Here is a 17,067-nt window from a genome sequence, read left to right as displayed (position 1 = left end):
TGGATGAAGTTGGCGTCTACACGCCACATCGACAAGGTTAAACACCATCCCAACCCGTTGGTGCGTAGAAGCATCTTCTAAACTACTACAATGAATGAAAAAACATTGAGTAACACACATACAATTCAATAATATTTAGCGATATTATTGAACACCAATAGTTATAGTTATGTTTTGTTTTAAATTATTTCCGTCGTTTGCATATTTTTCCATTAAATTATGTATATTTTTAAGTATAAATATGGAGTACATAATTATAAATTTCAAAGCAAGGACAGGACTACAAGAAAAATGTTTCTCCATTTTGGAATACTACTTCTTCTGTCCCAAGGACTCCTTGGTAAGATAAATTTCATTTAATTAAAACTTATTTATACCCAATACTGTGTAAGACTACGAAGGATGCAAACACGACTCGAACATAATTTTTGACAAATAAGAACTATTTAATTTAGCATCATCTGAAAAGTCATTTAAAAATGAACAATAATGAACTCTTTCTTCGTTTTCCGTTAACAAAATAATTGTTATACCGTACTTCGTGCACATTATATTAAACTAAACATGAACATGTAGCCCAATTAAATGAAGTACGTCCACAGGCGAAGTGGACGTTTCGGAAGCTATTGATGGAGACAGCCGAATAATCGGTGGCCAAGATGCCACTCCAGGCATGGCTAACTACCAAGTTTCAATTCGTGTTCATGAAAATGGTACAGAAGTGCACCATTGCGGAGGATCTATTTTAAACGAAGAGTACGTGCTAACAGTAGCTCATTCTATTGATGAGTGAGTATATTCTTAGTTTCCATATAATATTATTTAATTGAATGAGTTAACATATGTAAGCTCCTTCCCCTGCGTATGCTTGCTCACAAGTCTGGTTTGCAAGAAATGACAAAAACCTACTTTAATGATAGTTTATTGATTAAAAAAAACTTTTAGGATCATCATCAAACATATGTCAATAGTCGTAGGCACACACATGATGTATAAAGGCGGTGACCGATACAAGATTAAGAAATTTATCCCTCATGAGAAGTTTTCTCCTTGGATGCCTTTTAATAATAACATAGCCATCATACAGATCGAAGGCAAATTCAAATTCAGCGATAAGGTTCAACCCATTGAGTTGTTAAAAGAAATGGCACCCATTCGAAAGAAATGCCTCTTGACTGGCTGGGGATACTCAAAGCGTGTGAGTTCATATATTTGATAAAATAGATGTTTTTAGAAATATACCAATATTTCTGGGTCATCGTGGTGCTTTAAATAATGGTGGATTTTATTTATACTGTATATTAACTACTCGCGTACATCAATAGAATATAAGCGCGATAATTAAATGTTAATTGCTATGTAACGAATGATTGCAATGTACCAGTTAAAGAGAGTGTCTACGTATACTTTTGGCTCAGGACGTAACTCCGACGATTTAGGTAATCGCCACGCTTATTTGACTTGTCTACTTACCCCGTGTAAATCAGCCTTTAAACTAATAGCCCGGTCATTTTAGACATAAAAATAGTGATCAAATAAAGAAAATTCCGACAAAGCCAAATTTTCGTAGAGACCTTAGGTTTACCACAAGGAATAAATTGTCAAAAGTCCCCATCAGTCCCATGTGAGCTTAGGGACTTATTCGGGGTCAAAGGTCAAAATTGTAGGTTTTTTGGATTTTTCTCGAAAACGGTAAGTTTTATCGAAAAGTACATTAGAACAAGTACTTTTCGTTGTAGATCATAAAATTCTCTATAAAAATGATTCTTATGATTTTTTCTCTAAGACTCACTATTTCCCAGATATTGCGCTTGTAAGAATCATGTTCTACATAGTATGCACACATATGCCACGTATATACATATTTAGGTACTCAAGCAAGCAAAAATGCCTACTCGTGTCTCTTTTATGTAAACATTATTAGTATAACCTGGGAAGGCACAGCAACGGACAGAAATATATTCTTCTAAAAGTTTATCAGCTTATCCAAAATGCCAAAACTTTATTTTATTTTTACATGCGATGACCGGATGCGATACTACGGCAGAAATGTTTAGAAGGGGCAAAAATTCAGTATTAAAATTATTTGAGAAAAAAAATGATTTGATTGACTGCGCAAAAGTATTTACAGAAATTAATTCTTCACCTGAAATTCTAATTACTAAAGGAATTCGGTTTCTTCTTGCGGTTTATGGAGCTCCAAAAAAAATTGATGGCATAGATACGTACAGTTATTTAACATTTGTAAAAAATACACGAAACAAAAAGCAAGTACAGCTATCTTGTCTTCCTCCAACACCGGCATCTGCTAGTCAAAATTTGTTTCGAGTATACTATCAAGTTCAGACATGGCAAGGCAATGAACTGAACTCTGAAGTCTGGGGTTGGAAATTGATAAATAATACTTTGGAACCGATTCGAACTTTACTGCCCCCTGCTCCAGAAAAACTTTTTAACACTATTTTTACAATTGCAAGAAAGGTTGTAGTGCCAAATGTGGCTGTAAAAAAGTAGGGTTGCAGTGTTCTCCAGCGTGTACCAATTGCCAAGGTGTCTCTTGCTCAAATGTTCAATTAAATAAAAGAGAGGAAGATTCATGTGATTTTTATGAAGAGACAACTGATTCATCTTCATTTGAACAATTTCTAAGCGCTTATCAACAGGAAGGAGAAGAAGAAGAACAAAAAGAAATTGAAGAAAACATGATTGTTGAAGTTGAATAATATTATGAAGAGTATGAGTCAGATTAAAGTAATAAAAAAAAGTTTGAACGACAGTTAAACTCAGTAACCCATATCAATAATCTTCATACTATTAAATAATTATTGTTCCTGAAAATAACGTCAGAAAGGTTCGTGGAATAGGCCTACCGGAGATACCACGTAAAAAAAAACGCGCCGAGTACACTACCTCACAGGTGGTGAGGAAATGTGTGCATATTATGTAGAACGTGATTCTTACAAGCGCAATATCTGGGAAATAGTGGGTCTTAGAGAAAAAATCATAGAAACCATTTTTATAGAAAATTTTAAGATCTACAACTTTGCTCTGAGGATTTTTCGATAAAACTTACCGTTTTCAAGAAAAATCCAAAAAACCTAAAATTTTGACCTTGGCCCCCGAATAAGTCCCTAAGCTCACATGGGACTGATGGGGACTTTTGACACTTTATTCCTTGTGGTAAACCTAAGGTCTCTACGAAGATTTGGCTTTGTCGGAATTTTCTTTATTTCAATTGTCTAAAATGACCGGGCTATAAAAAAACCTAAGTGAGTGAAATGGCTGTACAATCAGTTTTGTAATATTCTGCACTGAGACCCTGATTTCGCTGGAATCTCGCGACCTCCAGGATAGGCGCTGTGTGCCTTCAAAAATTATTACAAATTTATAACAAGCAAAAGTAATTTTTTTTTAGCCAAAAGTTTATGTATGGAACACAAAAAACAAAATAATAAAAAAAACGTGTGCGTTCTGGGGCCGTAACGCGTTACGTAACGAAGCGGTTAACATAAGAAGAAATGAGTAACAAAATGGCATTCTGGACAGGTGGCATTATTTCAACATCGTTACGTCAATTTCCATTATTTATAAAAAATAGAGAAACACTTAATTCTCTCCTTGGTAAACAGATGTTGTGTATTATTCCAGGAGGGAGATATTTACAAAAAAATCTTAATATGTTGGAGTTCGAAACTATAAGCAATGAGGACTGCACTCAACAATTAAGAATATTGCCCTACCCGAATGTGTTGCCTGTTGACGCCGGACACGTCTGCGCTAGGAGCCCGGAGTACAGAGGTGCATGCTCTGTAAGTAATCAAAATAATGTGCACAATTTTTAATAGATTTTTTTCCTTTTCGTTTCACGTAATAATCGGGCTTTATCAAAATGGTTTTAATTCTAAGGTCACATCAATAATTGTACCTGAATAGTAAATGTCTTCAAAAGTTCCGGATTTCTATGTTTGCATTTAACACTCGCTCATACGGTGAACCTGGTGGAAAAAATGACTCTACACACCTAAATGATCATCTACACACCTAAAAAAAAAATGAGCAAATTCTTCGCTCTAAGGCCAAAACCCAGAATCACACACTTCTGGATTATTGTTATTAATAAGAGAAGCAGATAAATAAGTATATTTACAAAATAACACATTCCTGTACATCATTACCTTTAAATATTTTTATTTCTCATGCAGGGTGATTATGGCAGTCCTCTCGTCATTCAGGACGATAAGAACAAAACTCTTCAAATAGGAGTCTCGGCCTTTGTTTCCTGGGTTCCCTGCGCTGAAAACTTTCCCGATGTATTTTCTTCAATCCATGGTTATTACGATTGGATACAGCACAAAATTAAATGAATTATTTAATAATTCAAGATGATTACATCGATCAAAATCAATCAATCAAAATAAATATCGTTTGAAATAAAAGTATATTTTATCATTTGCAATATTAAAAAAAAACACCTAACCCCTACGATTGTACATTAAGGGGAGATAATTACTGGTTGTTACCACCCACACCTACGAGATGCCCACGAGCGCACTCGAAAAAAATTACCTTATTAATTAATTTCAAAATGGAGACCAAATTCGAGCATAATAACTTTTCGTTAATTAATCGAAAATTATAAAATATATTTAAATTGATAATAATTTGATAAATTACGTCGTAATATAAGGAGCAGTGTTGGCTTAGTGGCTTTTCTGTCTAAATAAACATTTAACAGCCTGGCCACGGGACATTTGCCGACGCGAATATTCGCGCGGTGCGAACCGCGATGCGTCTAGCGACTGAAATAAACTCATAGCAATGTACTAATCAAGCCACGCGCAACGGCGACCAGCGATGCGACCGGCGAAATGTACCGAGCGAATCGCGCGGGCGACTGTGCACCATCAGGTGCATCTTTACCTCCAACAATTATGGTTATTTGTTTAGGGTAAAACCGAAAATTTGCACCTGTAAATTAAACCGTTATTAGTGCTGACATTTTGACTATTGCTTCATTAATGAACATTTTGTTAGGGAATGGCACAGTAAAATAGGTTAACACCATCTTAAGCAAGATCGTTTTGAATTCATAATTATTATTCGCAGACACTTGCCAATACTTCCTATGTCATCGAACACACAGGCAAAACAATCGCCTATTTTGTCTTTAATTTAAAAAAATATATATACAAATAGGGTGATTAATTATCAATCGCAACACTCTAACGTAAGTCTATTTTTATATACTTGAACCCCTTTTAATATCAAATATTATTCGAGCAATAAGTATGCATCAGAAAAAAGTGGTATTAATAATAAACCACAATCCATATTGAATCCATAGATTTTTTAATACTCTCAAATCAGAACTTGCCTTGCACTGCACAATACGTAAGAAATCAAATTTGTAGTTTTAGGAACATCGTAGTAATATTTCGAAATGTATGATGATAATAATGATTTAATAAATTATTGGCCTTATATAGTGGTTTTCTTGTTATCAATCGGGTCGACACTTGTTATAAACCAAAATACCCCACTCAAGTTGGAGTGGTTAAACGACATATAAAACCCTTCTTAGTATATTAAAAACATATTTATTCATTTATAATGTTAGAAAATTGTCCTCGGAAGGGAATAATTTTTAAACGATAGAGATGTTTATCTTATAGGAAAGTTGCTGTGTTATGTGAAGAAATATTTCTAATCTTGCAAGGGATTGATATAAATGGGTTGAGTATTTAAACTAAAAGATCAAGGGCGTGAAAAAAAACCTAGAAATCTAACTAATTTTGTATCAAGCCTCAAGTCGATTTGTTTAAATAAACCGCCTTCTCTTGGTCAATTAAAAAAAATAATAATTAAATTTATCAATATACAAACTTGATTTAAAAAAAAAATATTATTTGATATTAAAAAAAAACTTGTTCATTTGAAATTCCCTATCTCGTGTCAGATGCTATAAGAAGTAGAAGAATACACGTTACAAAACTTGTGCTTCTGGAAATTAACATTCATCATAATAAATATATATTCACCGTACGTAATGCGCACGAGCGTCGTCCGGATGACGCGAACTGACCGGGATTTGCTTAGAATATTATTAATTGTGTTAGAATACATAACCCAGCCGACGATTTTTAAATGTACAAAGTTTTCCACGTCATAAACATTACTTGAACAAATTAATTACCTTTCTTAGATTTTTCAACAACAAAAAGTTTTGATAACAAATAAAAATTAAAATTTAGGGGTGGGACCACCCTTAACCGATTCTCAGACTTAATGAATATGCATAAAATTTTTTATAAGAATCGATCGAGCCGTTTCGGAGGAGTATGGGAACGAACATTGTGACACGAGAATTTTATATATTAGATTGTCCACACGTGTATTCAATTAATGATAATCTTAGTTAGAAAGTCTTCATTAATTCTTTATGTCTTAAAATGATCTCATTAAAGTTGTATGTTTAGTTTAGGTGAAACAATTTGATTCCTAAAATGTAGAATTGTACAATGTACATGTCGTCGGTTAAATAGAAACGTGACGTTATTCGAAAATACCGAATTTTACAGTACACGCATTTAAAGATTTTTGTAAAAACAAAAACTTTTTTTTTCTTAAGTTTTTTTTAAAATTACATAAGTGTTACATATTATTAGGGAGATATTTACGTGAGGATTTATTTATTATATTAGGAATTATTTATTATTTTTAAAAATAAATAATTTAAAAATGATGCATTTTCAGCAAAAAAAGGAATTTTTCTATATAAATAAATAAATTGTTGTGGCCCGGATTTTCTAAAAAGTGAAACATAATATAGCAAAAGAAATGGTTTTATAAGGTAAATTGTTTAAATAAAAATTGCAAACTACATAAAATACCAATTCTCAATATTGTTGCCATTGTAATCTAATTAATAATTAAAATTCCTTGTTAGATTACAATGGCAACAATATTGAGATCAATGAATTTATCGTAAGCATATTTTAGTAAGAAAATAGAAATAAAAAATGTTTATTTCTTTATGTAAATATTTTTTTTTTTGAATATATACCTAGTTCTAAAATATAATATTATTCCAGATCTCCAATGAATATCAAAATAAAATTATAAGTTTGGTTATTGCATTAATTAAAGATTGTGTCAATATTTTTTTTTTACAAAATTTATACAAGTACAAAGTGTAGAAGGGGCCGCCACTTGTCATACTGCATTAATTTTTTTTTAATTGTTGTTTTTTTTTTATTTTTTTAAACGCGGTATTATACAGCCGCTTTTCTCCCTATGTTCTATATTTTATATTAAATAAATAAGGAGATGCGAGATCTAAAATCACCTGAAGATAAAACCGACGGCTTAGCTCCGTATCCAATCTTGCTACAAACCGATTTGTAAGAACAAATCGTCTAATATGAAGAAGATAAATTATTAATCAATGTATCGTGATGGTGGCGCTTTGTCTTGATGAATTAGTATAATATTAGGTATTATTTTAATTAACGAAAAAACCCTAACACACGATGACGTAATATAGGTGCGGCAAATACGCGTTAGAGTGGGACAGAACGCATATTGCGCATTCCCATCTCTCTGACGAGATCGGTGACGTAGCGTAAGCGAAATTTGAAATAATATCAAAGAAAAAACTTGAATTAATATCAAAGAAATATAAGTACTGCATAAATAAAAAATAAATAAATAATTATAACTGCATAAGTTGATAAAAAATACTATGCAATAGCTTTAACGTGGCAGTCCCCGAGTGCCACACGTTTTTTATTTCTTTGTTTTAATTCTCATTGACAAGTAACGCAAGTAGATGTGACATTGCCATTGTTACGCTTTTGTTGGAAAAGAAACATCGCCATAGTATGATTGTATGCAACTCGTGCATAATAAATCATAATTTCCACACATAAAATACAACACAAAGTAGATTGACTCATTTGTTATGTTTGTTATACTATTATGAAAGATTTTGAACAGTGCACAAAATTCTTTTATGCATTGCTAACCCCCTCCCTCTTTCTTTTGCCTTTTATTGGAAAAGTGAGTTCCATATATTATATAAAATTCATATAAAAGTCAGTTCAGTCTATAAAATTTTGTCTAATAAAATTATAAAGTATTAAAAGATGATTTTTACACCATAGCAAATTCTTTCACAACTAATCCGACAGGAAAAAAAACAGCAATGTTGTGTAGTAGTGTTAGTGCGGTGAGTGTTAGGATACCCACGATCGGGACATTAATATAACTAAGTTCACTTGTTTTAAATCATAAATCATTTTATATAGTATAAGATCCCGCTATACAACGACCTTCACCGAGATGCTTATTTAATGAAACTTATTTTATATTTAATTTAATATGTCAATAAATATAATCCATATGGGTTGCCTAGCGAATTTCAGTCCAGAGTATGTTTAATTAATATTAAAAAAAAAATTTTTTTTTATAATTAGCATGTAGTAAATTTTTTGAACTTTTTTCAATCAATATTTTTAATCAGGGTAGTATTATATATGTATCACTATAACCTTCTTTTATACTAAAGATGTATATATACTTTAGTGTCACATAAAAAATATACACATAAATAATTAATTGATTAAAAACAACCTAACTTTCGCATATTCTATGGGCTTCATACTTTCGATTGGTATAGAATTTATCTAATAATCATACCGGTGAAATGTTTAAAAAAATATTTTTTTTTTAAATTAATTAAAAATACTCTGGACTGAAATTTGCTAGGCAACCCATATGGATTATATTTATTGACATATTAAATTATATATAAAATAAGTTTCATTAAATAAGCATCTCGGTGAAGGTCGTTGTATAGCGGGATCTTAGACCAATACATGTCACTAGACATTTTGACTTGTGATTTTAGCTCATCGCAATACTAACGCCATCTATTGCCAAGAAATGTAAACTGAAATTTAAAATATTTTACAGATAAAATCAATTGTTGGTTGCACCTTCACTGTTATACGTTATTATTTGTTGTGTATTTAATTACCTACTACTAGCAAAGACAATTAAAGTAATAAACTTTTATTTTCGTTTTTTTGTTACTAATGTTTGATTTAGCATCATTAATAATGAAATTTTCTGTTTTCTGACTTTATATAAGAATCCCATTAGAGAATAGAAGTGTGAGTTTTGAGTAATATTGTCTTTTCCTTACTCGAGTTCATCTTTGCAGACATAATTTGTTCACGTCAATAGATGGCGCTTAAATCGCAAAATTTCAATAAGAATCAATAATTTTTATTAGTTGGCAATATTCTTTTATTATAATCATCACATTAAGACGTATTCTATTGAAATGTTGCCATCATCAATTATTATTTGTCAACCACCAAGATTCGTGTTTATATCCGTTTAAGAAGTTTTATTAAAATGTGTATAGATTGTTCATAGTCCGCGTAGCAAATATGCTTAGACTTGAAATACATAATATATAAGGGGAAACGCTGCCAGTATCTTCGGAACCTTGCCTAAAGGGACTCCTTTTAATAATAGATTTGAGTTATTATATTTTAAGGTTAGTTTTTTAGATAATTGTTTTTTTGTTTAATTAAATTCAATATTATTAATTTTAGGTTAAGATTATGGTACACACTTTATGTTGGATTATAAAGCATTAATTTTTCTTATTGATTCACAACACTGAATTTATCATAGTGTAATAATTTTAAATATCATAATTACATAGTTTGCTTTTTTAGAGTCCCAGCTCACAGTATCCAAGTAAGGGTTGGCACAAACAAACGCACTTCTGGTGGGAACTTGTATGACGAACTCGCATAATACTATGAAAATAGCTGAAATAAACGAGCTTTGCTTTATTCTCATCCGTAATTCGACTTAGGGTCCTTCAAGAAAAGAGCATACTATTTCTTTAAAGGCCGGCAGCGCGCTTGCGAGCCTTATGGCAGCGCGTGTGTCCATGGGCGGCGGTATCACTAAATAATAAAAAAAGGGTGCGTGTACTTATGTACGCGCGTAAGAAGTTATACTTCTTTGGCATTATTAAAAATAGTTTTTGATTGCATGCAAATAATTAATTACAATTAAATAATCAAAGACTGGAAAAGGAGTCATTAAAGTCAATAAAGTTCAGTTTACATTTGAAAAATTAATTAAATAAATATTTATTATTATTCTCTTACATTAAACAAATAAAACACTATTTATCTTTAAAACATTTTTATTTCATTATACTATTTATTTTTAAGTGACTCTAATGTCTTCATCAGAATTTCGGTTTGTAATTTTAAATTAATCATTACTTGGTTGTGCATCTACGAGGCTTCTCCAAAACTACTTGCTTTCTGCAACAAATAAGAGAATATTAATTTAAGCTCTGTCCATGCAAAACTTAAAATTTTTTATAATTCATATTATAAATTTTTTAACACATTTATATTAATATAATTATATAAATGTGTTAATAATATAATTTGTAGCACATGCTACAGACCTGGATAGCAACTTTCTTTTATTCTATTTAGGTTTAGGTTTAAAGACTTTATTTCTCAAAAAAGACAACAAATGTCACTTACATGAGAATAATACTCTAGATAACATAACATTGTAGTCGTTCTTAAAAAAATCACAATAAAATATAGCCGTACATGCAATAAATTTAAAAAATAAAAGTAAACAAAGAAATATGAATTAAAAGTAAGTAATAAGTAAGTAATAAGAAATGAATTTAAAAGTAATTTTGTTTAACATATTCACTTAGCTTCGATTTGAATGAATTGATAGAAGTAATATTTTTTATATATGTGGGTAGTTTATTATACAGCTGTGCGCCTTCGTAGGTAAACATTTTTTTGCCGTAGTTCGTACGTACTTTAGGTAATGCAAGATAACTCGTTCGACGCATACTTCGTACACGTGGCGGTTTGGAGAAAGCTAAACTAGTATGGAGAGAACTTGTTATAAATTTTTTTACAAGAATACATGTGTGATAAATATAAAGTTGTTTTAGATTCATTATGTTTGTGTCTCGATATATATTTATGGTAGGTGCAAGATAATTATAGTGGAACAGTATTTTTATAATTTTATTTTGTAATACTTGAATATTTATTAATTTAGTTTTAGCGGCGCTGCCCCATACTTCAATTAAATAAAGTAGATGTGGCTTGACCAACGAGTTGTAGATGGTGTAACGTACCTGACGTGGGATACACCGAGCAATGTGTCGAAGTGATCCCATAAGTGAGCAGAGCTTAGATCTGATGTGCTCAATTTGTGTATTCCACGTCAAACCGCTATCCATTCTAAGACCGAGATATTTTTCTGTACTTTTTTCTTCTATGACCGTGTTATTTATTTGTAATGGATCATGAGGTAAAACTTTTTTATTTTTAGATTTAAATATAATGTAGCATGATTTCGACGCGTTGACAGTGAGTAAATTATATTGAAACCAAGTGAAGAGTAGATTAAGGTCTTCTTGGGCTCTGCTGAAGATATCTTTGATTGAACTGCCAAAGTAAAATAAACACGTATCATCTGCATATAAAGTAAGGTGACCGTTTAATCCAATTTCATGCAAGTTATTTATATAAATAAGAAAGAGTAATGGACCCAAAATAGAACCCTGTGGAACGCCGTTTTCTATTTAGAGATAGAGATAATTTAAATATAATACCGGTGTCTTCCTTGTAGGTTTCTTTGGAGTTGTTTGGGGATTCTTGTTGTTCAGTTCGACATGATTTTCTTTAACCTTTCTTTAATCCTACAAAATAATGAAATTGTTAAGTTATGTTGTCACTGTTGTGCACACCTTTGTTTGGCTTTTTTAGTATTCAAGTTATGTCAAAACTGATTTATTACCTTGTCATTGTTGGCTTTATTTGCTTTTGGGATATCAATTGTTTCCAAAATGATTTTATTTGTAATAACCTGAAATATATAAATAACATCTATTAATTTAAGTATCATGGTGAGTGGTTCGCACTCAGGTATTAAGGTGTATTATACCCACTGTCCATTATAAGTGGGAATGGGCTCACTTCTGGCAGGACAGAGTTTCGGTACTACAAGTGCAACATGGATGTTTTGAGGTATTACAATATCTCTAACTACCCTGTAGGGGAATAAAGTAATGTTGTAAGCATATGCCTATGCTTGAAAGGTTGAACCTTGAACATCACCATACATCATATTTATAATTAACATTCCTACCTCGACACCATCACAATCAAATTCATTGAAATCTACTTCAAACCATTGTGTCTCGAGAAGGTGATGGTGGCTTTGTTCCACCTCCAGTTTTTGATGTTTCACGGCGATAAGATGACAACTCTTTTTTTGTATTCAATTTAGTGCACTTCCACTGACTCATCAATTGTTTTTTGTCTCTTGTCCTTATATTTGCTAGATTAAATCTGATGTTTTGATTAAATAATGTGGTCATTTTTTTGAGATGCAGGTACTTATTAAAATGTTTACTTCTCTGTTATATCGCTCCAAGCCTTCATTTTCTCCTTATTAGTATTCGTGCTTAAATCTTTGTTCTCAATTATTGATATAGTATAGGGTCGTAGAATATTTCTAAAAAGTTGCTGTAACAAACGCAATAAACAAAAGCAATGAATAATGGTTCATGTTTCAGTTTTAATCAACAATAATACTCGATAATACATACGGATAGTTAACCTCAATTGTATTGAAGCACTCAGGAAGGTGAGCACAGTTTTTTCACGAATATTTTATATTATTTCACAAATATTTTGTATAATGAAAATAACTAGGTATATAATTATTAATTTTAAACAATAATTAAAACTCCTATATTTGTTTAAAAGGTAAATGTCATTGTCAGATGTCAATTGTCATGGTCATTCAAAATTCTTATTAAGCTGCTAAGCTAGAATATGCGTGAAGTTAGCTATTTCTTTTTACTTGTAGTTTGTCTTATTCCCATCTCGCTCGCGCACGCTATATCACACTGCCAATTTTGTGTCATAGGTGCGCGCGCAATCGTAAAATTTCACTCTCATCAATTTTTCATAACGCGCCTAAAGAAGTACAACTTCAAAAATGAAATTTCGCGTGTTGCATCCCTTAACCATCCTTGCAGTAATATACGAAGACACATCGGTGTAAATTGTGTTTTCAATAGTTTTTATGGTTTAATCGAGGTTTCTTCTGCAGGGAGACTCTGGTGGACCCCTCATTAGTGATGGGGTACAAGTTGGCATCGTCTCTTGGGGTGTTCCTTGTCTTAAGGGGAGACCTGATGTTTCAACAAGAGTATATAGTTACGTGAAATGGATAAATTATTACATTTCAAATGAATAGTTATAGTTTGGTTGTGTAAATAAAACTTTACCTTATAATTGAATATATTATTTTACTCAAAATGCTATTGTCTTCCAATACTAATAACAACTATCCAGTGGCATCACAACCCTTACTTTAACTAAGCAATCTCTTCGAAACTAAATATTTAAAAGAAAAATAAGAAAGTATACATTTAAAATATTATATTTCTTTAATATTACATTATACTCGTATATAGGTATTGACAGCGTCGGCCTTAGGGGGTGGCGAACAGGGCAATCGCCCGGGCCCTCGCTCTTGCAGGGGCCTCGCGCAAAAACTAAAGTCTCATGGCTAAAATGTCCAACATATAATTTCTTCCTTAAACCTATTTCGTTTATTTCGTTATTAGGCTTACGACATCACACACAGTACTTAATCTACTAATTATTTTACAAAAACTTACATCTAAAATCTGTGACAATTAACGTAAACACAAGTTTCACAAACAAAAAATAGAAATTTAAAATTTAAAAAATACAATTTAAACATATACAAGGTGTTAAGAATTTTGTAGAACTCAGATACAATATCATTAACATTATCATGAGCGCGTAGGCTATCATTCCAATCAATGGTTTTCAGAACCCCTATAGGTAATAGACACATAGTCAGCTTTATAAAAATTTAGTTTAGTGATACCTCTCGTTCGCAAAAAAGATATTTTAGAATATTCAATACTTAACAATAAACTAGGATGATTGCGTATATTTTACTTAACGAGTCGGAGGGGGCTGATACATTAATACTAGACATATTACTTAATACTAAATCCAAAAACCTATTGAAAAAATAACTCGAAAACTGGACTTAGAATATGATATGAGATCTGTAAAATATTTAAAAAAAAAAATATTTATTACATTTTGTTTAATTATACATAAACAGCATAGGTGACGACAACTCGTGAGTTCCTTTCAGAAAACACGGTCTGCCCCCGGGATCTGAAATACTAGTTAAAAGAATGTTATCTAACGAGGTATAGTTGTGCTTAAATATCGGTTTTCTATGTAAATTAAAGTTTTGTCTTGAGTATAAATAAGGTTTATTTTGTGTTATCTTTTAGATTCATTATGAATAGCCTGTTTGTAACATTTCTTTTTCTTGCATTGAGCAGTTGCGGTGAGTTCTATGTTTATTATAGAAGAAAGTTTATTTTATACATTTTGTTGGATCAATAACTTTTTGAAACAGATACATTTCATGATGAAATGTATCTGTTCATCATTTCAGATTAATTTGTGATGATTTTGCAATTCCACAGCGAATTTTGATATAAAATTAGTTCAGATGCATTTGAAATTAATTAGATTTTAGCCAATTTAACTTATCCAATTACGCCCTCAATCATATATTGTTTATTGAGTTTCTATGTGTATGAACTATTTGTGGTTTTTTTAAAGGCAAAGTAATTGTTATCAGTCTAACCTCTCAATATTCCTATACTAATTGTTTCTACTCTCTCTATATCTCTATGACTGACGAGTGCCTTTTTCTTTTTTCCAATCCAACTTCCGCACTCACCTGTTGTAGAGATTCTATCATGAATTGCATCTCGTTGACTGTCTCTGACAGAAGGATCAGGTCGTCAGCGAACCTCAGGTGACTTAGGTAGGTGCCTTTTATACAGAGTCCTGTTTTACTCCAATCTAATTTGTTCATGATGTTTTCGAGTATTGCTATGAAAATAGTGGGTGAGAGCGGGTCCCCTTATCTTACCCCTCTTTCTATATCGAAGGCGGGGCCTAAAGTTTCTAGCTTTATTCTTCCTTTGTTGTTATTGTACAGGGTGGCGCAATAGAACGTGCATTTATTAAGTATAGGCTAAAAAAATAAATACAAAAGGTATAGTTGAAATAAAATATAGGATGATTAGGTAATTAAATGAAGTTTATTTTTTAAAAATAACATCATCTAAATGACGACCCTCCCGAAGACGACACTCCTCTAAACAAGAACGCAGATTTGTGAAAACTCTTGTCAATAAATCTGAGGTGATAATAGCTGCCATCTCCCCACGGATATTTTCCTTTAGCCGACTGATGTTCCTCGGATTGTTCATGTAGACTTTTTGTTTGAGGTGTCGCCACAAACACATACCCAAAAAAAAAGTCAGGAGGCGTCAAGTCAGGGCTACGTGGGGGCCAAGGGATATCACCTCTTTTGGAAATTAGTCTTGCAGGAAACGTCTGTCTCACAACCGCCATAGAGACATTTGATGAGTGACAGGTCGCTAATTCTTGTTGGAACCAAGTCCTCATATTCGCTATTCTCGATCTCGCAAGTTCTGGAGTCAAATATCCCTCTAACATCGCAACATAGCGGTCTGTGTTAACGGTGATGTTTCGTCCTCATGAATCTTCAAAGAAGAAAGGGCCAATAATTCCTTTGCTTGAGATTGCTGCCGTTACTTTCGGACTATGCAGTGGTTTTTGATGTTTCATTTTGAGGCTTAAGCTGACTGAGGAACATCAGTTAGCTGAAGGAAAATATCCGTGGGGAGATGGCAGCTATTATCACCCCAGATTTATTGACAAGAGTTTTCACAAATCTGCGTTCTTGTTTAGAGGAGTGTCGTGTTCGGGAGGGCCGTCATTTAGATGATGTTATTTTTAAAAAATAAACTTCATTTAATTACCTAATCATCCTATATTTTATTTCAACTATACCTTTTGTATTTCTTTTTTTAGCCTATACTTAATAAATGCACGTTCTATTGCGCCACCCTGTATATGCTTTTAATCACCTTTATGTATTTATCTGGCACCTCTTGTTCTTTTAAGCTTTCCCATATACTTTTGTGTGTGACTGAATCGAAAGCTTTTTGATAATCAACAAAAGTTATGTAAAGAGGTCTCTGAAATTCCTGATATTTCTCCATAACTAACTCTATGGTGTGTATGTGGTCGATAGTAGAGTACCCTTTTCTGAAACCTGCCTGTTCTACAGATTGTTGTGCATCTATTAACGGGCTTAGTCTATTATTTATAATGGATGCGAAAAGTTTGTATATATTTGGTAACAAACTGATTGGTCTGTAGTTGCTGATATTTTTTGGATCGCCTTTTTTATATATAAGAACGATATCTGCTTCAGACCATTCTATGGGCGTTTCAGAACTTAGAAGTATATAATTAAACAGTTCAAGTAATGGTTCTGCCATCATTTGTGATATTGTCAGATCCGGGACTTTTTTCGAATTTCAGCTTTTTTATTGAGTTTATTACTTCGGTTTTGTGAATAGGTTTTATAGAGTGGCAGTCTACAGTTTCTGTTACGATTTTGTAAGTTGTTCGTGTTTTGTCTCAGTAAAGTTTCTTGTAGAAATCAGTTGCTGTATTCACAATACCCGTTCGATTGTATAGGTCTTTATTAAGGGTTTTCAGTCCTTCTATCCAGGATTGGTTTGTTCTGAGTTCTTTGTATGCTCTCTTTGAGCTACCATGAAGCTCAAGGTGTTTCTCTATTATTTCTTGCCTATATTTTGCATAGTCTCTCTTGATATATCTATTAACCAGTTTGTACAGTGCGGAGAGTTCATTTTTCAATGACGTGTTTTATTTTTTGTTTGTTGTAGTTCTTGTCTTCTTTTTAATAATTTTAGAGTACGGTCTTGTAATATTTTATGTTTTTTATTATCTTCTGTATTATGTTTCGCAAGGATCAAACTTTGTTGGATGGCCGTCTTTATTTTTACGTAGG

The 17,067-nt window shown here is 32.1% G+C and overlaps 1 protein-coding gene across 1 annotated transcript; it reads left to right on the top strand.

The window, feature by feature from the left end:
* The first annotated feature begins 210 nt into the window (after window positions 1-210).
* Window positions 211-4,399, top strand: LOC125063810 (chymotrypsin-2-like). Its single transcript, XM_047670453.1, has 5 exons — window positions 211-340; window positions 603-789; window positions 946-1,196; window positions 3,649-3,809; window positions 4,203-4,399. The coding sequence occupies exons 1-5, from the start codon at window positions 220-222 to the stop codon at window positions 4,362-4,364; spliced, it is 882 nt and encodes a 293-aa protein (XP_047526409.1). The 5' UTR covers window positions 211-219; the 3' UTR covers window positions 4,365-4,399.
* The last annotated feature ends 12,668 nt before the right edge of the window (window positions 4,400-17,067 follow it).

The sequence above is a fragment of the Pieris napi genome, chromosome 3 (genome assembly GCF_905475465.1).
Source record: "Pieris napi chromosome 3, ilPieNapi1.2, whole genome shotgun sequence".
In the NCBI taxonomy this organism is placed as follows: domain Eukaryota; kingdom Metazoa; phylum Arthropoda; class Insecta; order Lepidoptera; family Pieridae; genus Pieris; species Pieris napi.
This window is presented reverse-complemented; position numbering and strand designations above follow the sequence as displayed.